Raw genomic sequence first — 24583 nt, 5'->3', positions numbered from 1 at the left:
CTTTGATTTTGCCTAGAAAAATGCATATCATTAATTGAATAATTAATAAAATGTAAATATTAAAAAATCGAGCACTGATTAGCCAATTTTTGCACCCCCCCCTTCCTCCTGGAAAAACTGAAATGCCGTACCTGTGTCGTACAATACCCATTTCTCATTTCCGGTTGTCAAATGGTCGAGAAAAGGCGATCAGCTTCAAGATATAGAAGCCTTTCGGATATGCGAATACCTGTCGACTTCTTTTCTTCGCTCGATTTGTGTGAAACCCATATACACTGTTTCCGCGACTTCCCAATCTTTAAATGTATTTTTGCCACTGATAGAAATTTTGAATAAGATTTACATTGCTTTAGCTTTGGCATTGACATATTTCCAATGAATCATCTACCATAGTTGCTGAATTAAAAAATCATATTAAATTAAATTTCGTATAAATTTGTTAATTGGTGAAAAACTGCTACAGTTAATTGTTGGGCCTACTTTTTTTAATGTCAGAATATGGAATTAATACAGATGTAACAAAATTCGTACTTTGTTTCAACAGCCAAATAATAATTAACTGTTTAAAAACGACAGCAACTAACCATAATTATATTTATGTATGTATTATGTATTGAAAAAATCATGTATGAAAAAATCAGGTCGAACAATTTCTCTTCTCTTAAGTCATGCAAATACATATACATTTAACAGTATTAGAATATATTTACAAACTTTAATTATGTTTTTATTTATTTTAAGTATTTTATCTTTATTTATCTAACATTAATATTCAGAAAGGGGTTTCTTTTATAGCTATGGTTTTTGACCGGATTATTAAAAATTGCGCCAACATATATTCCACACAACAAAAAATTTTTACTTAGGTGATTGTTTGATAGTAAAATATATTTTACATTTAATTGAAACTGCTTTATATTTTTATTTGTACACAAGTAAAATTTTGTGTAATCATAAGAAAGGCAAAATAAAATATTTTAAAATTAAAATCATGTTAATCTGTTGTATATATATAAACAGATATTATTTTTATATATATATATATATATATATATATATATATATATATATATATATATATATATATATATATATATATATATATATATATATATATATATATAAGTATATACATATATTGACGTATTCTTAAATACATATATATATATATATATGTATTATTTGTGTATATTCATAATCTATGATCAGAATTGTTTGATATTTTTATTATTTCTACATTTCTGTAGAAATGATAAAAATATAACTCGGTTTTATCTTAATCGATCGCATTGGAATTCAATGTATAAGAATAAGTAAATGTAAATATGCGTATAAGAACATTATTGTCTTTATAATTTTATTAGATTTGAAAATCATACGAAAATTGTATTGTATTGTAATAAGGCCATCCTATAACACAGCTTATACATTTAATCAAGCTTACAATTCGGCTCTGGTATTGAGAAAGAGACTGTCAAAATTATGAATTGGATACACATATGCATATATGTATATATGTAGGATTTTAAAAATATATTATATATATTTCAATAACTACATATAATGGATCAGCTTGGCCTTGTATGTATTTCCACTAACATTTATCACGACAGATGTTATTGTTGTGAGGTTTGCTCAAGCAGTAACACACGCCTGTGCTGCTTTTGCAGGTTATAAAATAGCGGTAAAAATTTGGCAGTGAAAATGTTCGAGATCGAAATGGATGATGTGAAAGACAATCCTACGGACAACGACCGAGATGAAGAAGTTCAAGTAAATAAATTTCATAAATCAATGTACAATTACATAAGTTTTTATACATCACTAAATATTTGTTTGAGCACTTACTTTCTTGCTACATATAAGTTTTTTGGCATATCATGATGTTTCGTCCAATTTATAATCAAATTAACGTAACGTATTTTAATAGATCATTAAAAAATATTGTTAACGATCGCATGCGAATGCGAATTACGCAAATATAATCCATTTGTTCTGTATATGCGTGAAGTCCAAGTAGAGTTGCAGTTATTATTATTATTAAGTAATAAAAATATTTAACGATGCCTTTTAAATTTGAAATATTAAGTTCTGAACCGTGAAATTAAATTAGCTGTTTAAAATACTTTCAAAAGACGGGCATAGATGTCACTAATCGATTTTAATTTATCTTACAAATTTAGCAACACATGAATGAATAAGTACAATAGATAATTTACACATGTGTGGACTGATAAGCAAAATCGTTGCATTGAATCGTTGCATAGATGTAATTGCTAAGTAAAGATTGTTAAATTAGCGAATAAGCAATGTGTTTTTAGATTAAATCGTTAGTGTTTACTTAACCAACAAAATAAATATGTTTTTAAAAAAAATATAGACTTATACAATATGTTCCAAAAAATGGTGAAATACATTGTCTTATTGTTCGCGGTTTTTGCGTAGATATACGAGGTGTGATATAAATATGGATTTCACGTGTTATTCATTTTTTGGTGAAGCTAATATTTTTTATTATTTTAAAAAAACTAATTATTTGTGATTTTTTGGGCAAAAACCACTCCGTCACCGCATTCCCCAGATATTACAATTCTTACTTTTTCCTATTCTCTTAGATGTTTAGATAAAGAAGGCATTGGACGCATAATGTTTTGCAATCATAGATGAGATAACGGCAAAATTTCTGACTGAACTGAAGACCAAATAATGCACTTAACAAATGTTTTGCGGATTGGTAGAAACGTTGGCATAAATGGATTATTTTGAGGGGAAAATATTAATATTAAAGAATAATTATCAATTGTTTTATTACACCTTGTATATATAAAACATACATAATGCGGGATATTGCTAATATTGTTTTTGTACTTTGAATTGAACATATTTTTTGAACACGATTATCGATGATGAATAAAATAATTCATATTAAACTTCTTAAGATACTTATAATAATTATTTAAATATTATTTATTATTAATTAGTAGCAACAGAAATATCTAATACAGTAATCGGGTATTCGATTTCATAGAGGAATAAATAAAATAATCATCAGTACCTGACTATGATATTTTTTTATATAGATCTGGAATGACTAAAAGACTAAAATTAGAATCTGCATTATTTTGTAATATCTAGTTTTTATATTGATAGTAAAATATTTTTTGTTCGTCATGATCAAAAGGACTTTGATGATTTCTGGCCAATGTTTCAACAAAAATATTTATTTTCGCACATTTTTTCTTCGTTATTCGTTTGAGATAAATATTGTCTTATACATATATTATAATAGTTTGATTTTATATGTAGAAATTTATAATTTCGTTCGATGTAAAAATGTCAGTATTTCATATATACCACTCGTAGCTCAAATGAAAGATTATTGTAATGAAATAATTGTTCTAAATTAAGATATTGCAGCAATATATTTTTATTGTTATTGAAAGTTCTTTGATTTAAGACCAGCTACATTATACTAAATAAGATTTGATTTCAAGTTGTAACAACTAACTATTCGACTAAACAATTTTGGCAACTAAAGTGAAGAAATACCTAAAAAAAGACCGATTAATAAGGTGCTAAATTTTAGGTTGCTGGGAGTTCTGGGACATCCTGCATTGCTTAGAATCTTTAGAAATATAAATCACCGCAGATTTTATAAATCGTAAATAAAGGATTATTACAAAACCATTTAAAAGTCGTAACCATATAAACATCAACATTAGTGGTCAATATTTTTATAACCTTTTGTTACGTCTGAACAATATAATGAAGTCAAACGCGCGGGTAATAAATTATATGGCACTGTTCAAGACAACTACTTTGTATTTATTAATTCGGGTAAATAACCGTGCGATAACGTATAAATTATCATGTGTAATTTCAAACAAGGTAAAAAAATTGCTTCCAAGAAATAAAGAAAGATTGAATCGTCAAGAAAATTTCGACGATTCATCCAGTGAAGTTTGGTTCTGAGAAACCCCATTACTGATTTGAGCCACGTGCCAGGCCGGTGTGTAGAAAATGTGTTTGGACCTTACTGGTGAAAATATAACTTTACCAAAAAATACACATTCACTGTAACATTTATACATCGGATGTAAATAAATAATGATAAGTATGTAAATATATATATTACTACATATAGAATATTTGAAGTCATATAATAGTACTAGCACCTACCAGATAATTTATATTTTTAGTGGTAAAAATATATATCTACTGGTGAAAATGTATTTTGGTATCTTCTTATATATAATTGTTCTAAGCCGCTTCCAGACGTGAATAACTTAATATGAAACATTGACCTTTCAATTCTCTACTCTGTAAATCGTATCGCTTTGTATGAACGATGTATAAATAATACACGTAAATAAAGTAAATATATTTAATTATAATAATAAATAATAATAAAAATAAAAATTGAATTTGCTCCGATTGATTTTCGTGCTGGTAATGGTCCGGTAATGCGTTCTGTTGTTTCGACCAATGAAAAATAAGCATTCAAATATAAAACAAAATGGCTGACAGTACCATGACAACAGTTTTAAATAATTATTATTTATTAATAAAATTTTGCTACGGGACAATAATTTTCATTAATTCGTCATTTGACTGAATATAAATAATCGGATTGCAAATTAACTAGGTGTGTTATAATTATGAAAATGTAATTTATATATAATGTGTTGAGGATTAAAAGAATACATTGATTAAATTAGATAAACAATCACAAAACAATCTTCGTAATGAAATCTTCAAATTTTGAATACCCGGCGACGGGCTCCGAGGCCGAAAAGTGAGTTTTTCTTTTTATAAATAATCGGATTGCAAATTAACTAGGTGTGTTATAACTATGAAAATTAAATATATACATAATGTGTTTAGGTTAAGAAGAATCATAAAACAATCTTCGTAATGAAATATTCAAATTTTGAATTCCCGTCGCCGGGTTTCGAGGCCGAAAAGTGAGTTTTTCCTTTTATATTACATAAACATTATCATTGCTTCCAATTTAAAATACATATACGTTAGATTTTAAGAATTGCAAATAAACCAGGTATGTCTTAAACGTGAACGTGTAATATATCTTAGTATGTATGAGGATTGAAAGTTAATGTCGATCAAATCGACGCTGTGGCAGTGGGAACGCTATATATATCAGCCAACGGACAGCTTATAAATGTGTACTTTCTTGGATGTTATCTAATAAAAGACATATTACAATGATTATAAATATGTGATTGCATACCTGAAATAATCGATAGTCAAAATATCTAAGAGTGGGTTATTTTTAATTCCGATGTTGCAAAATATGTATACGTCATGGTTTTTATTCAATTTTTGTTCTGTGCCATCATTCCTCTTTTGGAATAGCCAAATTCAAGATATTCAGTTACATCAAACTTATGTAGTATGTTCTTTATAAAAAGATAAAACAGTGACTTCAAAAGATTCACTCTTTGTTTATATATACCAATTCTACGTTGTAGCCATATAGGTCATCAAATTGTTTTATCATTGGTTCTCAAAAATAATTAAAAACAATAAAACTTATCAAAAGTAAACATTGAACACATTATTACTACTAATATAATCCATAAATTAAATTTAAACGATAACCGAAGAACAAAATTGATGAAAATTACTGTAGAAGATTATATACGTAGATTGGCATCTCTTCATCTTCTTCAAAATTGTCACAATATGTCATATATTAATTGTTTGCCATACGTAAATGCTATTAGATCTATCATTGTTTCTGAAAATTAACTGTAAACGATACTATATGGTAGGTAAAATGTAACTTTTTGTGTACACTAATACGAGATTTATCATTATTACTAGCATTGTTATATGTTTAATTAACTTTGGTATGTATACCTTTATTTGCCCAATCACCGCTGTTAGTCTTTTAATATTAGATCCTAGAAAGTGAATGATAATTTTGTTAGAATAACCGTGATATATTATTCATATAATATAAACAAACACTTACTATTTTATAGCACACTCATAATTTCTAGTTTCGATTATATTGTCTATAATTTCAAAGACAACATCACTTTGAATCATCTTAAATTGCCACTTTGTAAGAAAAACGCCGTGATTATAACATATTTCACTGTTTATTTAATTACACAGAAATGGGCGCAGTGAGCGCTTGCCAGATGACAAGAACTGTCACATGTATAAAATTTGAAAGGGAAATCCCCGGTTTTGGGTGCGCTTGAGAACGAAGTACGAAATTGATTATAACGATTTAAATTGTAAAACACTTATATTAATTTTAAATAATGTAAAAACTTTTTGCACTTATTAATTATTAAAATATATAATGCTGCTCAGAAAAAACACTTACCTTAAAAAATATATAAATCAAAATATTTTTTAATAAAAATAGACGAAGGTCTCAAAATTATTAATATTTTTAAAGCGCACTTTTGGTCTAAATCTTAAGTAACAGATTAGGTGCTTGATATTTTCTGTTTATTGTTTCTTTCTAATTAGTAAATGTAATTAAAAACTGGCTTTTATATTTACACATAAAACATATAAACAGCGTTTTTATAATCGCTCACATTGAATTTTCAAAAGCGACATTACAGGTGTTTCGCTGACCCTCAAACTTTTTTTATAAAATATTTTTTTCACAAATTTTATTGTGTTTCATACAGTAACCTTAAAAATGGGCGAAGACCGATTTGTCAACCTTATAAGAAGTTATTTTGAGGCTGTAGTAATATGGTAATAAAAAATTCTATAAAAATATATCATCTACCTTACATTGAATATGACGAATTTTCAGTGTACCGAAATTAATTTATTGGTTCCGTGAGCTTAGCTATATTAAAATTTCACTGTATAATGCTTAATTTATTATGATCTAGCTAAGTTTTAAACCTATTTATAAGTCATATACAATATTAAGATTTATAATTAAATATCTAAGTTTCAAATCTAACGTTAAATAATATAAAATGTTTTCTTCTGGAAATATTTAGTCAAGTTTTAAACCTATTTTCAAATGAATTGAAAAGGCTTAATAGTTTTTTATAGATTGAACCATTTTGACTATCATTGAAAATCCTAAATAATAATGACTAATTTGAACCATTAAATTTTAAAATATATTTTAAAAAATCATAACGAAGCAAAAATAATATTTAAAACACAAAAAGTTGAGGGTCCGGTATTCGCACATTCGCTTACTAAAATCACGTATTATAAAACATATTTTCGGGATAGATTCGAGACTTTTTTTCCAGATTTTCTTTTAGGACTATCCACAAGAATCTGAATATATTATTTATTTATTTTGCTGCATTTAATTTAGTTATCAAAGTACTAATAGTACAATCTATAAAAATATAAAATTTATATAATTCAGCTGGTGCTGTTGTTGATTTTTCGTTATATATTTATTTCTTCCTTAAGTATTCGATCTGAAAATTTTCAAATATATAAATTTACTGCTACTAATTTACATTCGGTGAAAAAATCCTCTCATGTTAAAAAACTACAATCTGTCTCTTTGATCATGTTTATTGTGAAAATATTACCTAGAAAGTGGGCGCTTTTGAAGGCAATTTTCTGCTTCTTTTATTTCTTGTATGTATAAAAAGGCTAAAGGAACTTATACTCAAAGTACATTAGTACATACACCTCAAGCAACTGTGGTTTAGTTCTGATTCATTATTTGATCGGTTTTTATTTTTTTTAAACATATATTCTTGCTATGATTTTTTCCAGAGTCGGGCCCCTCAAAGAGAACGGGCCCGGAATATTTGTCCCCTCTCGGCAGGCCCGGAGGAGATATATCATACGTTCTAATAGGTCATAATAAACCTGATACCAATTTGTCAAAGCTGTTTGCAGAAAACATATAAGAGGTTTTGCTAAAATTCAGTCATTTTATTCAAAGACTACTCTGCTTCGAACTACTTTGACGACCTATTATCCACTTCGATTCATCCATACCGTATCGCATTAGACTCAATGTATTCCAGACAAAGTTACACTAATCGGTCCTAAAACCCGAAATTGAGAAATGATTTGATCAAATTTTTTTAAATATTGAGTTTGCATTTTACTTATGTATGTATGTCACTGAATTACCTAATATGCGGAAGTATAATTTAATGGCAAAAAATATTTAGAGTACAAATTTTCAGCATTTTTCACACTAGTGCGTAGTGCAAATGAGAACTGTCTGTGACGATTTTTTAACTTTTTCTTTGGCTCGTATTTATTCCTGAGCTTGTGTTTCTATAATTGGAATAGAAAAAATTAAATTAGCTCAAATGTAAAGCTTCAAGTCTTATAACTAAAACGCTGCTTGATATTCTACATAATATCCGTGACATTGAATTAATTGAAACATATTCTAACAATAGTGTTGCAATCAAAATATTTCTCAATATTCCTGATTCTACTGCTTCGTGTGAAAGAGAAGTCTAATTAACTAAGCATGATTTAAGATTGTCTACTAGACTACGAACAATTTTTTTTAATAATTCTAATTAAAATTTTTAATTATTATGGAACAATAACGAGGAATTACAAGTTTTTTTTAAATTTACCTGTGTTTATTACTAAAATTTTTAATATTTATTAGTTTTTTATATTCTCAAAAAAATATCAAATATGTAGGTTTAACTTGATAATAATCAATCGATTGTAATATGACGTGACCGTCTGCCGTTAAGAGCACAGATTTATATCGATAAGTTTTGATTAGAATCTGATATAATCATTAATTTTTTTTTAATTTTTCCGCACGTGAACATATCTATCAAATATTAATACACGATCAATAGTCACGAAATTGTAACGTTATGTAAAAGTAAAACACACAAATGAAACGTTTACATTTTAAGATTGCTTAGCTTGGAACGGTTCCAAAACTTATGTAGCTCTTTGACGAGATATTTCATTTCTGTCTGTATACTTCCCAAAAGTGGATCGTTTTAAAGGTAACGACATCTTAATAATTTATTTAGTGTCCCGTTTTTATTATTACAGTTTATTTACAATTACATTAATTCTTCTTTACAATCAAATTGTTTTCGTAATAGATTTTTTTTTTTTAATAGGAGAAATTATTTTTTAGCTATTTGAAATTTTTACATTTTGAAATTTTTTTTTGTGTAAAAAAAACGATTTGCTAAAACATATACCTAATTACATCATGTAACAAAGATAAGTGCTAAATTTGCATGTAAAAATATACGCTTTTTACGATTTCAAAGCAGTCAATAATGTATCTTTTTTGATATAACCAAGTTATTTTTTAAATGATCTAGAATAATTCATTAATATTTAAGGTCATGAATTTTGATACAAATTATGCATTTTTAATTAAATTACGTTTTTACGATTAAAATTTGAAAAATTTTGATTTAAAAAATCATTTCAGTGAATTAAGTACTTATGTGCAATGCAGGGCGGCACTTACTTGGGGCGGCGTATTTTATGAATTGTATATTAAATTAAATGGGAATTATTTTAATTTATTATTTGACAGATCATAGTAGAAATCCATCATTATTATTATTATAATTGTAATTTCTAATTTCGTTTATTTAAGTAGAAATTACAAATAATTAAGTATATTTTTAATATATTTCATAACTTGTTGTCTAATTCTATAATTAGTAAATTTTTGTGTTTTTTTACTTAGTAATGATATGTTGACTTTATCGTGTTTTATACTATTTGATATATTACACCTTAAAATTAATTTTAATAATAATTTGACAATTCGTTTTTTTATTACATTTTTTATTGTATTATAAAACACCTTGTTTAAATAAGAAAACAAATAATACATACAAGAATAAATCACGTAAATATTATGAGTAAATATTTTTAATATTTTTAATGCCTAATTGTTATATTTCGCATAGAATATGATTTCAGAAAATTTGTCACAACGGTGGCTAATTTTTATATTTATTTGCCCGCATATAATATAGAACCTCCAAACTTAACTATAAGCGAATTCATGCATAATAACCTATGCATAGTAATACAAACTATTACTGATGATTTTTAATACTTTTTCAAAGCGAAATATATAAATCAACCTATTCTAATTCCTGTCAGCATTGTCATTTTACATTTTTCAAAGCACTGCCATTCTACATAATAATAATAGATATTTCTTACATAGTGATTGAAACGACAATCTATAATTTCGCAACATAACAATATAAAGATAATTCAATTCTCGCAATCCGTTCAAGAAATAGCAACTAATGATTACACATTTGCAGCGATGATAAAAAAATTAAGCTGTAGTATATTTAAATTCCGATTTAATCCCTGAATCAGATAATGAAACCACTGTTACGATTATTACGAGCACTTAGTCTACCGTGGTGTTGCTTTGGACGCTATAGTTTGCTCAAGAGCGAATCAATCAATTGAAGTATATTAATAGGCAACATCTACTGATGAGCTCCAATAAATAAAATACTTGAGTGATTAACATTTGTAAATTAAAATATTTAGATTGTGAGTATTTTTATGAGTTTTTAATTTAATTCATACATTTGATGATTTCATTCATTGATAACAACAATGAATACGTGACTTTTTAAAGTGTGAATTTTTCCAAGCCTTAGTTCAAATCGGTATTATTGTTAAGATCAACATGGAATCAAGTTGACACTTCAAAACAAAAACATGTTCAATTGAGAAGATTTTTACATATATATGTGTATCGAATTACTAATTGACGAGTACAGTTTAAATAGGCGAGCCTCGAAATGGTATCGATCAGTCAAACAATATTTATTACGAAGTATGATCGCGTGCTGGTAGTTCACAATTAAAAATAATATATAAATTACAAAAAACCGAGTGATGTTTAAGCAGCGAATAGTGTAAACGTGTAGTTCGGAAAATCCATAGATTAATTTTATCAAATTAGTCCAAGTGAAGTTCTATTTGCATATTGTTATTTTATTAGTGTACATCAGGTTCTGTTCATCACTAAATAAATTAAATTGTATGTGCTTTGTTCAATTAAAACGGAATACAATAACAAGTAAGTTAAAACCACTTATACTATTTTCTCAATAATACGAGTTCTAATTAAAAAGTAAGGCTATTATATATTATATAAAAGAATTGCAGTCTTAGCACAAATTAGCTGTTTCTATAAAAAAAAATATTTGATATAAAATAATCCGAAAAAAAACAAATGGAAAAATCTCAATGGGTAAATTTTATATTTTTCATCGAGAAAAAGGATGAAACTTATTAATTTTATTGAATTATATAAATTTATCATACTGGAAACCCTTTCGAAAAATTTAGCCTATTAAAACCATTCACGTGCTGTATATATTTCAGTGACCTAATTCCTAACAGGTTCTTGGATACGATTGACTTTTAATGGTTTTCAATTGCATCTTGTAGACCAGCAATAGTATAATATAGAGACTAGTATAGACTATATATAATACTTTCCAAACGGGTGTAAGCAAGCTGATGTTAGTTATTCGTAAACCGGGTACTGACCCTACGCTCACCATTTGTAGATTTACTGATAATCGCAAGTAAAACATACTAAAAATAATACAAAACAAATTATTTGAGCACGTTGTTGCACTGAGCTAAAAAAATTCTATATTCAAGCCTTATAAACAAATATGAGTAATAATATCAACATATATTAGGCTATAGAAATACATACCTTCCATACTGCGATATTGTACGTACATATAATATATACTATAGCCAATTATTAGTCCATTCTTAGACACATGTTAGTGTTCACTAAAAAACATTTTTTTTACTTAAAAATATACGTGAATTATTTTTAAGACTTTCCATTTTAGACCTTTTAGTCAGGTGATTAATTTTGTTAAGACAAATATAGTTGTCGTTATATTTGTTAAGACAAATATGTCCGTGTCGTATTGTCTGCTACTTTTTCAGTTGAACGATTAATTACAGAATAATGGCGACTTTTTCTTAAGCAAAAGATAGGTAAGAAACGGTTGTTTTGAGAATAAAACCAAATTCACGGGCTATCTCTTTTCAATGCTGCGGATATATTATTCCTTTCTGATTTATGGCGCGTACCTTGTGACTTAATCAGTTAAAAGGTTTCCCACGGTGTCTCATTTTAACGAGGAAACCCTTTTTTATTAAACGGGTAAAACGCTTAATCACAAGTCGAACTGTCCCTCTTATAATTCAACAACATAAGTTAATAAAAAAAATATATACCCGACAATAAAATATCGCAGTTCATTAAGCTGCTTAGCTACTTTTTTTTATTCCATGTAATAACCGCGCAGTAAAAAATTAAAGAATTTTCATTTATAATTAGCACAACTGTTAGTCGATGACTAATACCTAAAAGATCTGGATTTAATCGCATATTAAACCTAATGAGTATTTTTTTTAAATTCATTCTGTGTCTAAAAGATCAGAATTGGTGATTAATATATACTTACATTTCCTAGATTTTTCTAATCAAACGGATAAATAATTAAAGTGAAATTGAGCTAGGTCGTGCATTTACATCTATTGACTGTGTTATAATAGTTTATATTAAATAACATGTCACTGATTTCAGTCTGTTGTCTCACTACATACTTAGTAGTTTTTGCTTCTGTTCACCCCATTCTAACGCATTTTGTGCAGTCAAAACTACATTATAATGTGTTTTCATATTTTTATATTTTTACTAAGTATTTTTTCTATTCTGCTTGACATTTAATAAATTACGCTAATAACCAAAATGTGAAAAAAAATGTGTTTAGCACGATAACGTTTGACATTAAAATTGCTCACGAGTTGTGCTTTATCATTCATTCACTTTATATAATTGTACTTAAAATATTAATATATAGTGAATATTTTCTTCAGACTTGACGTTTTTAATTTAATAATCATTGCCATTATTAATAACGCGATTTTTACCAAAAAATTACAAAAACTGTTCTGTATTAAACAAAATTAGTACTCTGTGCGCGCTTGTTGTTGGAAAATAGAGTATGAGGACGTTTGATACTCTTGAAGTAATTAAATTCCTTGCACTGACTTGTAGTATTGAATTTAATTAGCATTAATGTTATTAATAGTGTCACCTTTTGTAACAATACGTGATAGTACTGATGTAAAAATCAGCTGAAGAGCATTCTTTGTTAATGATGTATTTATTCAGATAAATATTTAACATGAGTATAGCTACTTTGGTATCCGTTGCGTGCACCACTACCGTTACCACTACTTGGGCCCTACGAGTCTAACCCTATGAGCGGGCACCCAGCTTGTGACAGCTCACCCCCCGTAGTATTACACATTTTATCGGAGTTTCATTAGCATTTCTCCCGAGTGCACGAGGAGACGTGATCTCACTGGCTGCATTGCGAATCATCCTTGTTACAACACCACTCCACTGATCTTCGAGGGATGTATATGTTGCCTCAATCGCAGTCTTGGCCTTCGGTTCCCCTCAGGCTTGAGCCCTTTGGCCCTGCTTGCGTTACTCTGCTACGCTTTCTTCGTCATAAGTAGTGCCTCGCGCCCTACTTCTGATGGCCAGCCCTAGAGGTCACTTCCCAGCGAACTCCAGCGTGTGTTCGATTAAATTTAATTAATGTTTAACAATCTTTAAACTACTCTGCTATGTTACAAAAAGATAAGACTATGGGAAACTGGCGCGATTAATACCAAAAAACGAAAGCTGGTATCAATAATTTTTTTAAGAGACTCACCAAGTGCATTTAGGTATACTGTTAAAAAATAAATAAAGGAGTTCTGAAAAGTATTAACAAAACCCTGACTTTTTGAATATTTATCATGTATGTATTTATATATTGTACTTATGTACATATTATATCAGTACATTTGCATGATAAATGAAACATTTAGAATACAATTTTTTAACCTTGAGACAATATCATTAACTTTATCGATAAAATTTACGTTAAACCTTCATGTTAGCCTTAGATAATTAAATATAATAGCACTGTGCATTGGGTTAACAGTAGAATTTCCAAATATTCGTTATTTACAATTATGTACTCGAATATTAAATAGCTTCATACAGTTATAAAGAATAAAAAAAATTACGCAAAAATAATGGAGCATTATTCATTTTAATTATTTCTGCTGCCAAAAACATTACAAGTCTAAATGCTTAAAAAAATTATAGCACAATATATTATATATTATTGTATAATTTAAAATAGTTACAAAATTCAATAGTCCACAGCTGCACAGTATTAACTGGTGTAAGAAATTTCTGTAATTTCGGCAATCAAAAAGTGTTATTTTGTTTGTCGGTTTCAGTTGTTATTGCAATGGCTGCTGTAAGTAACATAAATATATGAAAATCGATTTCTCAAAACAAAAAATGTCACAATTTGACTGCATACAATGAAAAATTGTAACACAACTGTGTATTTAGAGTTAATCAGTTTTTGCTACTTTATTTACTTAATTTTAATAATAATACTGTATTTAATTTTAATAATAGCTGGACACATTTTCAATAACGAACAGGTTATATATGACTGGCGAATATATTCGGTATTATGATATTCGAATATTCAGATTGAAGTGTCTAGTTTCCAGAACATTTCTTTAAAATTCTCATTTAAAAAAAAATCTTTACCAAAAATATGATTTCATAGTCTATGGACTTCAGAGTAAAAATTGGTATCTAATGTAACTCAACTGGTTTCAAAATTTGGGACAAATAACTGGAATGGAGCTATGTTTATTAAATACTTGTAAATTTAAATTAAAGGTGTTTTTATTATTTTTATTTTCAAGCTTATTATTATATCTTCTAGATATGATAAGAAATAAAAAAATCCATTGAGGTTCATATGGAATTCGAAGGTACGTCTTTCTTGTATTAGTCAGCAACTTATACCACTGGTCTAGCTCGATTCAACAATACAATTTTAAATGACATCACGAAATAAAACAATAAACTGGATTCAATTATAGCAATTTAGCGTTTTATTTTCACTATAATTTAACTACGAGAGCGGCTAATTGAACTTACATCTTTACATCTACATCTACATCTTTTCTACAGATTTAAAAAAATAGTTTTAGTCCTAACTATCTCTTTAAGTATTTTTTTCAATCAGCTTATTGGTATAATGTAGCATTTTTAAATTAAAATTTATATAATGTTATATAGCTCAATTTTTACGAAAATAACTGTGCTTAGATCGTTCGCGTATGAATCACATTTTTTTAGCATATGGTATATTTAGCTTTCAGTTACATTAGTTGTATGTATATATACATATATGTATATAGATTTGTTGGGCCACAAAATTATCACATCTACATTTGCTTTAAATGTATGTACGATTAATCTAAGAATGTATCACTTTGGGAAATATTTTTGTTCATTCTTAATTGACCACTCACAAAGTACAGTTGCGCATCTTTTGAAGTTCTTAAGGTAAAAATAAATAAAAATTGGAAAGGAAAAACATTTTTGCTAAATATATCTTAAGCATTAAATGCAGATAAAAACAACGCTATACTCAGGATCTAGTGTAACATTCTTAAAACAACCGAAGTATTAATATATTATAAATAAAGTTATTTAGGTTTTAAATTAACAGCCTTTAAAAATATTATAATTTTGAATAAAATATTAAATTTATAAAATTAAATTTTTATTATGGCATTGTATAGTTCTCCGAAAATATTTTTAGCTACGGTTTATTTTTGTTAAAATAAAATATATAACAGAAGCACTTCAACAACACGAAACAGAAACTGGCTCCTTAACCTTTCATTTCCTGTCATGTACACCGAGTGTACATGTCATCTTATTACGTGAATATCTTTATAAATATGTCAAATAAAATGCGATATACTTATATATGAAATTAAATAGTTACAATATATAAGTATTGATCAAAAGTAATAAAAATAAATATTCTGTCAACTCATCAAAAAAGTAAAAAATATTAGTGTTGCCAGGTGGATTTTATGTTCGGAACAGAAGTTTATGTTTGTTCATTTTTGCATTTATACGAAATAATTGCAATATTCATTGCATTTAATTTGTTTCAGTACTTATATTTAAGAATATATTTCGACTTTGACTGTATAATAATTATTTAGTAATAACGTTTGTTTTTTTACAATTTTAAATCACTTTTCTTTACATGTACACTGAGTGTACATCACCGAAAAATGCGAGATTATGAACATATATTATAACATATACGTTTTTATTTGACCCGGACTAAGCCAGGTGAGACCCGTATGACGTATACATCTTATAATCCTTAATCCAAAAACAAACTTATAGTGTATGCGTTATGTTTACTTTAATACAATCTACTTAGTATGTGTATTTATGGTTCAATTTAATTAACATTAACTCTAATTGTAAGTGTTTAGAGATAAGATAATAAGATCAAACAGTTCGGTAAATGCGTATTAATATTGAATCTTCTATTTTTTAATCTCAGGAACCTCTTCTTAGTCCGTCCAGCCGTCCGCCTAAAATCGTACCAAAGATGAAGATCGAAAGTTCACCGGTCACCGTCACCAAGAGCGCAGATATATGTTCTGAAGTCATGGGAGACTGGGGCTGGTGGCAGTGCAGAACAGTGATGATAGTATACCTCACAAAAATACCAGCAGCGTGGTTCATGGCTTGCATAATCTTCACTGCGCCGGAGCCGTGGTACAACGAATACAAGTGCGATCTCGACCATTACTATAATGAATTTAATGGAAGTGCCGTGAATACCAGTCTTTCTCATCCGATGAAGATCACGGCCAACGGTTCTTACATCAATGATTACTGCAGTATCAATGTGGAATATAAAATTAATTGGAATGAAACAGTATCCAGATACAAAACTATAGCCTGTGATAAATTTGTCTATGATATTGATCCATATGTTAGTGTAGTAACTCAGGTAAGAGACTTATTTATATTTCATTATGATTCATACCATTTTCATGGATACAAAAATCATTTTAGAATACGAAGTTATCTAAGCATTCACAAAGAGTGATCCGCGATAAACGATTGTTTACCGCTCCTGCGTGCTTCCTGGAAACGGATAATGTTTTCCTCCATTCGCGTCTTCTGTAGGCATAGTCTATGCAGCGTCGGCGCATATTGCGGGAACGCGAAACAGATTAGGCATAGACCGACTAGTTAAATTTAATGCGTACGACGTAAAATCTAAAAAAATATAATGTAGCAACAATGTTTCTATTTTTAAATTAAGTCCATGTGACATGTCTAATATTGCTTCATTATTTAATCGATAGTATTTTTTAAGGAATTAGAAGTTTTTTTACTTATGGTGGAGGGTAGCTTTTGCTGAATTTGACTAATCGATTTTTTAAATTAAAAAAATTAAATTGTGATTAGGTTTATTAGAGTGGGGTGTATACAGCTTTAATTGATCAAATAAACTATTCTAACCACAATCTTCACACCGGCTTAGACTATCATATTATATACTGTCCATAACCACAAATCTAACACTCTCCTGTAGCGTTTCGAGGTGTAAAAAATCTTCCAATAAAATTTACCCGAATTTGATATTTTTAAATTATTTTTCGTATAATCCTAGTATTATATAATAAAAATGGTTAGGCAAAAGTTACCTCCCCCTATTGATAAAAAAAACAACCGTTTTATTTTTAAGTATATAAGTTTAATTCTAATATTTTTAAACAAATAGATGAATATTTGTTTGGTAACAAGAGAAAATCAACTAATAATGAAATTCTGCTGTTTCAAGTAAAGGTGGTTGGAATACAAGAAACAAGAATTTAGAGGTCCTAAGAAAATTTATCTTAATCATCACTGGGATTTACATTTATTATTTTATAGATGGCTTGAAAAATCAATGTGTTTGTGCTGTGCGAAAATTTTGCCTGCGGATAGTATGAGACCATGCAAATGAAAACCATATCTTGAAAATATACATTTGGTTAGTAAGCCCTTAGATTTTTTCATTTTGAATAACCTAAAGTGATTTTAATTTACCCAAACGTAAGACATATACATATGTAATATGACTATGAATATGTGCATAGTAAATGTTTAGTCTAGTTTTATACAATAATATATTTTGCAACCTGTATAAAATTTTTGACATTGGTTCAATTTTTTTTTTATATAATCAATATGGTTATAAAAATTTAATTTTATCTAAAAGTAGACCTAAGTATTTTATATTATCACTTTTGTAATTAGAGAAATATTTATAGTGTTTGTGAGAGCAAAACTATCATTAAATATCATATAGTTAGTTTTTTCATTAATTATTGATTTATTTTATTAACTCATCCATTCACAAATATGGATCAAATCACTCTGCATGTTTCTTTGTATATCTTTGTATGTTTTAGTTATATTCTAACACTATATCATCAGCATACAGTTGAATCCTTCGTGTAAGCTTACATAGAGTTTAATCATTTATGTATAGATTAAATAAAAACTCACACCACCTCACATTTTTGTATTCTATGAATTAAATCAAAAGCTGTTATTTTGTATTTGGTTTGTAAATTTGAAAAAAAAAATATTTTATTGGCTAGAATTGATTCTAAAATTTTTGATAGAACTGGTAAAACAGATATAGGGCGATAATTGTTAGTGATCGTCTTATCGTCAGCTTTGTATAATATATAGGAGTTATTTTGGCAATTTTTAGGCAATCTGGAAATTTTTCCTCTTTTAAACATTTATTGTATACAATACTTTTACTAAAATAGGAGCAACAATACTGTTAATTGATATGATTGTTTTAACTGTTATGCCATCAATACCAGGCCATTATTTTTTAATTTGTTTCTATATCTTATGATTTTTGTGAAAATAAATAGATCTTTTAACTTGAGCCATATTTGTGATAGTGTTTGTATCATCAAGGTTAACTTGTATTTAATCTGATAGAAATGTTCTAATTAAGATAAAATGTTTATTACATTCATCAGATAATTTTTTATCTGTAGTTAAATCTCCATTATAATATTTAGAATGACTTTTTCTTATTTTTATTTTCTGAAGTATTTTTGATAATTTTTTTAATATTTTTTACATCTTTTAAATTTGTTATTATTAGCATTGTAATCTATTTTTATTATTCTCCGATAGCAGTTACAGTATTTATAGATTCAATGTAGATTCAACAAACTTTGTGCTTATAAACAAGCATATCTATTGCATTAAAACAATCATACAAAGTAAAACCTTGTTATTATTCTGTCAATAACTTTTTTTTCATTTTTTGTATTATTACATTTTTATCATTTTACAAAATAAAGGGGAAAGGAGGCGCGAGTTTCGAAACCACTGTCCTAGATTATACATTTACAACAAATTTATTCTTTATGATTAATATTATATACAATTTTCAGTATGATCTCTTATGTTCGAGAAACATATTGATAGCCATCTCGCAGTCCTTTCACTTGCTGGGTGTGTTGATCGGTGGTGTCGTAGCCACGCATATGATGGAAATGTAAGTTGTATCGCAAATTTATAGATCATATACGTTCCGTATAAAAATATTTATATTCCGTTAACATCATTCCAGATGGAGTCCGAAAATTGTGATGATGGTCGGAATGATATTGCTGCAGCCGTGCGGTATTGCTGCTGGCTTTGTTCCGCTGTATTGGCTCCATGCATTGTTTAGATGTTTGGCAGCAGCTTGCTGTGCTATGACGTTCACGCCAGGGGCCGCCATAAGTGAGCAAACTTATTAAAAAGCAATTAGTACTATTTACTTAATTAAAATAAGCGTGAACAATGCACTACGTTGTAATTAAATAGCCATTTAAAATTGTTGTGGACACTATTAGTATTTTTGTTAGAAATATTACATTAACAAGAATATGCTAAATGACAGAAATGTCATTTTGTAAATTTCAAAAATTTATTTTTGAATGAAATTAGCACTATTTATTGCAATAATATTTGTGGCATACCCAAGTTAGCACTGGATTAGGATAATCAAAATGGCTTGGTATAAGGAGGGAAAAAATTAAACAAAAATATGCGAAAAGAAGACAGTAGGACTTTAATCGCGATCGAGAGAGAAATTATTTCACTGCCCGCGCCTAATATAGACTATGATTAGAAAGAGATTGTTGAAAAAAAGTGTTTCATGTGTTCGTGAAACGCTTTTTTATATGATTAGGGCTAGTTCAAACAAATCTTTGGCAGCTCCAAAAGCATTTGGAGCTGCCAAAGATTACTTACCTTAAATGTGCAGTATCCGTAGGGGTAGTCAGCCGTAGTGACTTAGTGATCACAATTATTCTGTATTGTCTATTTCTATGAATTAGTCATTTTTAAGCTTTAAAATGAGGATAAAGTGTATTGTTTTCGAGTAACAATGGCATTGAAAAGTGCAACTTTTTTATTTCATTAGGATAATAAGATTTCGTTATGTGTATTTAATAAGAGATATTATTATTACAACGATTTATTAAATTATAATTATGAATTTTAAAAACAAAAAAGTAGTAAAAGTTTCTGTACTAAAATATCTCAATATTATTTTACAAAATTTTATAATGAACAAGTATTCTTATATTTGATCAATTTTCATGTTTCATATATTGATACAAACACGTACATGTAAGGTTCATGGTTTCAGTTGTATCTTTCTGTCCCTACACAATGCAAAACAACGTAATTAATATTGCTTTTACCACAATTGCTTAGGTGATTATATCATTTTCAAACGCTCAACCACTTATGTGGAGATTATCTTGATAATTACATTCGAGTTTAATTATTATTTTACAGATAGATAAACTTTATATGATACTTACAATTTTTAATCTAAATGCGATTGTAAATAATCACAAAACTTTTTCTTTGATCTAGATCACCATTCTAATTTAACATCATTACAATAAATTTACCACTCACAATCTGCAACTCATTGTGATAAAAGGCGTTACTGTGGACGGCTAGTAATAATTTAATATAACAACCAGAATATAGAATTATATATATATAATTTAATTAGCAATGTGATTCTGGATTTATATTTCACATGATACGTAAATCAATATTTTTAATTTCTGGTGCATTCCGCGAGGCAGGCTTTTTAATAAAGATCTAGGGGTGGCGGTCCTCAAGAGGATTCTGAGCGGCTCAACTGGCCAAGGGTTAAGACCCTGCGGTGCTTATGCCAATCTTCAGCTTCGACTGTCTTCTGGTTGCTTGTTATCGCTTCTCTTCCGGCGGGGGTTTTGGTAAACATGAGTAATCTCTTATCTTGCCGGCTCGCTGTACCATTGAAATTCTTGTTTTTTTCAAGTTTAATTTATTTATACTATTAAGTTTCTATTTATTTTGATTAAGTATTAAGCACATATACTTGATAAGTAAAAGTTATTAAAATACATATCATTTCCTAATTAATAAATATATTAAATTTGAGTGAAATTAAACAATAAATAAATTTACAGTGTCGGATATTGTCGGTGGACGTAAAAAAACTATAGTGAGTGGCAATTTTGAACAGCTATGGTCAATCGGAGTTATTCTATTGCCAGCTATAGGATATTATACGGAAAATTGGGCTCAAATATACATTACAATTACAGTACCAATGGTTCTAGTAATGCTTTTATGGATGTAAGTATTATTTATACAAATATATTTTAATATATATATAATTTTAATAATAGGATTCTTTTAATAATCACAGATGGATTCCAGACTCTCCGCGATGGCATTTAAATAAACAGAACATAGAAAAAGTTAAGCATATATTAGAAAATTCTTTATCGGTGAACCAACGTGATAGCAAAGCTTTTCCAAATATGGAAGATCTTATTAAAGAACAAGCGCTGACTACACAAGTAAGGTATTTTATACATCAATATCAGGCATGTCAAATTTACCTGCTTCTGATTAAATTACATATTTATATTTTTATCACTACTAAATTGAATGAAAGATTATGCACTATCTTTACTAAATTTCATGGATTTAAAGTAACTTAGTCTTATTTCTGTATATTAACTTATTTTTGGCTGTAGTAATGAAATCATAAAAATTGCCATGTCTGATATTGTATCTAGAAGTCGCAACTATTATTTATTTATGATGGTTCAGATTATTTGATGATTGTAATTTTGCAGTAAAGAAAAATTAGAGCCTCAAGATAATTGGAAGCACTTGATATCACTGCCTGGAGCATTATGGTGTTTTATTATGGTGGCAACGTCTTTCAGTCTTATTCTCACGTGTTACTATGGAGCTCTTCTTAATATAAGAAGTTTTGGAAGACAATATTTGTATGTGAACACTGCAATAGCAGGTAAATTTATTAAGATGGTATAATATGGTAATAAGTCAAATGAAAACTGTGATGTACAAAAGTACATTTTTATATGTTGGATCTATAGCAAGTGTATGGATTTGTACGGATTGTTGCTCCTCTTCGTTGGACCTGAACCTCTTCTCTTCTATCGCTTCTTTGAGTGGTCTAATGATGTAAAAATCATAAAATATAAAACACTAGATTTGATGGACTGGTTATGAATGTTCAAAACATCAAAGTGCAGTTATTGGATTGTTGTAATCATAGGAACGAAAGCAATCGACTTTTGTTTTTAAGAGTCAATACATTGAAAAAAGCTACTCACTTAATAGCAGACAGTTTTTGGAACTGCAGAACATAATAAATTGATACATCAATAGTTCATTGTTTCAATTCTAAAAACAGCTGGTATGGAACTTAGGTATATCATAGACAATGGGTTAGATGATCTATGATTCATATGTAAAAATGAGGCTATATCATTCATTTTACTAGGTGAATTTCTTTCACAATATATAAGATAGTAGAGAAAAATCTACTATAGAACTATATAGTCTGCTCGTACGCTTGCTGTAATAACAGAGATGCATCACTACACTAAACTCTCATTCGTCAAGGATTTGAAATATATTTCAATACTACTCTATTCAAAAAACGAATGAGAGAGTGAAAATACGGCAATCATTTTAAGCTACTGTTGATCCTTCTTGTTGCATGCCTGATTTGTACTGGCAATCAACATAGTAATAATTAATTATTTTTTATCCGACTTTTAAGGTTTTCATTTAACTCATCCTTTTATATATTTTATTTGTATTATAATTTTTGAATATTTTCTAATGAATAGGATTATGCGAATTGATCGGTGGTTTTGCCGGTTTTCAAATATTAATGCATATGAAGGCGAAATGGTATGCTGTTGGCAGCTTGACAATGTTTTGTGGATTGGTAACATGCTTCATATGGATTTTACCAGTTCATGGTAAGGAAAATATATATTTAGCCTTACGCTAGTTAAAAGAGCAATTCATATATAATAAGTATAATTTTAGTTGATGGCAGTCACATGCTGAACAATTTGTTGCTGATATCAATGGTGAATAAAATTGGCATCAGTGCGTGTCTGTGCGTAGTTACAACTTGCACAGCTGAATTGTTTCCAGTTCCGCATAAAAAGAGAGCCGTCTTCTGGTCGACTGTAATAGCCAGGACAATATTTATGACTGCACCTTTGATCGGAGTCACGGTTAGTATAAATTATTCATTATTAAATTTTCTATTCATTAATTAAAAATAACATTACAGGTGAAATACGGTGACGGAGTATCGTTAACATTTTTTGGAATCTTAACATCTGTAGGTGGACTATGCGCATTCCTGGTGAAACCGGTTAAAGTATCAAATTTACCAACTGTACTTAATTCGAAGATATGGAACATAAGCGAAGATCCTAATAATATACAAAATACAAAGTTTTAAAAGGCTTACTTAAATTGTCTTGTGATAAATAATTAATTGATGAGATTATTTTAAATTTAAACTAATAACAGTATTATTAGTTATATAATTTATATACTTTAGATATTGAACACGAAGGTGTTATAAAACCATGACATGATACTTAATACACAATCAATAAAAGGCAAAATGTAATCAACACATTTTTAATAAGATTACATTGAATACAAGTATTAAAACATAATTTGTAATGTTAAATATTGTTAATATTATAATAATAAACTGCACGCAACAATATATTTGATGCACATAAATAAAAATAAATAAAATAAAAAAAAACTGTGATATAAATCAGACAAGAAAAAATCTCACAACCAATAAAATGGTACAATCTCAAAATAGACACTTACGGAATGATAGTAACAAATACTTTAAAATACAAAGAAGCACATCGCTACTGTGATTTTAACTATGTTTTTTTATAATAACACATGCTGCTTCTGAAAACTTTCTAAAAATAAATTCATATCACTATGCAGTTACAGCCTGTCAATAAATAAATCACATTAATTCGATTTTAAGCTCAATTCCACTATATAATTATAACATTGATCTATAACGACCATCTAAATTTTTTTTCTAAGAAACCAGAAAGAAGTATATATTATTAATAAAATATTTAATATCAAACGTTATAAGTACTTAAAAGATTTTAGTGTGAATTGAACAGATTTTAAGATGGTTAATATTAAGCAACAATTAATTAATATAATTCAAATTAATTCATTAAATGTTTT

At 28.1% G+C, this 24583-nt stretch overlaps 1 protein-coding gene across 4 annotated transcripts; it reads left to right on the top strand.

Annotated features, from left to right (window-relative positions):
* The first annotated feature begins 1611 nt into the window (after nucleotides 1-1611).
* On the top strand, nucleotides 1612-23815 carry LOC148236554 (organic cation transporter-like protein). 4 transcript variants are annotated; one of them, XM_088181996.1, is made up of 10 exons: nucleotides 1612-1773; nucleotides 16476-16931; nucleotides 19399-19502; nucleotides 19578-19732; nucleotides 21469-21637; nucleotides 21711-21869; nucleotides 22147-22325; nucleotides 23176-23310; nucleotides 23381-23574; nucleotides 23634-23815. In XM_088181996.1, the coding sequence occupies exons 1-10, from the start codon at nucleotides 1705-1707 to the stop codon at nucleotides 23805-23807; spliced, it is 1794 nt and encodes a 597-aa protein (XP_088038122.1). In that variant the 5' UTR covers nucleotides 1612-1704; the 3' UTR covers nucleotides 23808-23815. The 4 variants fall into 4 exon arrangements, 3 of the variants coding, with proteins under 3 accessions (XP_088038122.1, XP_088038124.1, XP_088038123.1); XR_015808953.1 differs by having other exon boundaries at nucleotides 1619-1773; nucleotides 21711-21864; XM_088181998.1 differs by lacking the exon at nucleotides 1612-1773 and adding an exon at nucleotides 8958-8972.
* The last annotated feature ends 768 nt before the right edge of the window (nucleotides 23816-24583 follow it).

The sequence above is a fragment of the Plectrocnemia conspersa genome, unplaced genomic scaffold (genome assembly GCF_051122295.1).
Source record: "Plectrocnemia conspersa isolate PC_06_02 unplaced genomic scaffold, ASM5112229v1 ptg000003l, whole genome shotgun sequence".
Taxonomy (NCBI): Eukaryota; Metazoa; Arthropoda; class Insecta; order Trichoptera; family Polycentropodidae; genus Plectrocnemia; species Plectrocnemia conspersa.
Note: the sequence above shows the minus strand (reverse complement) of the source record. Positions and strands in the feature narration are given on the sequence as shown.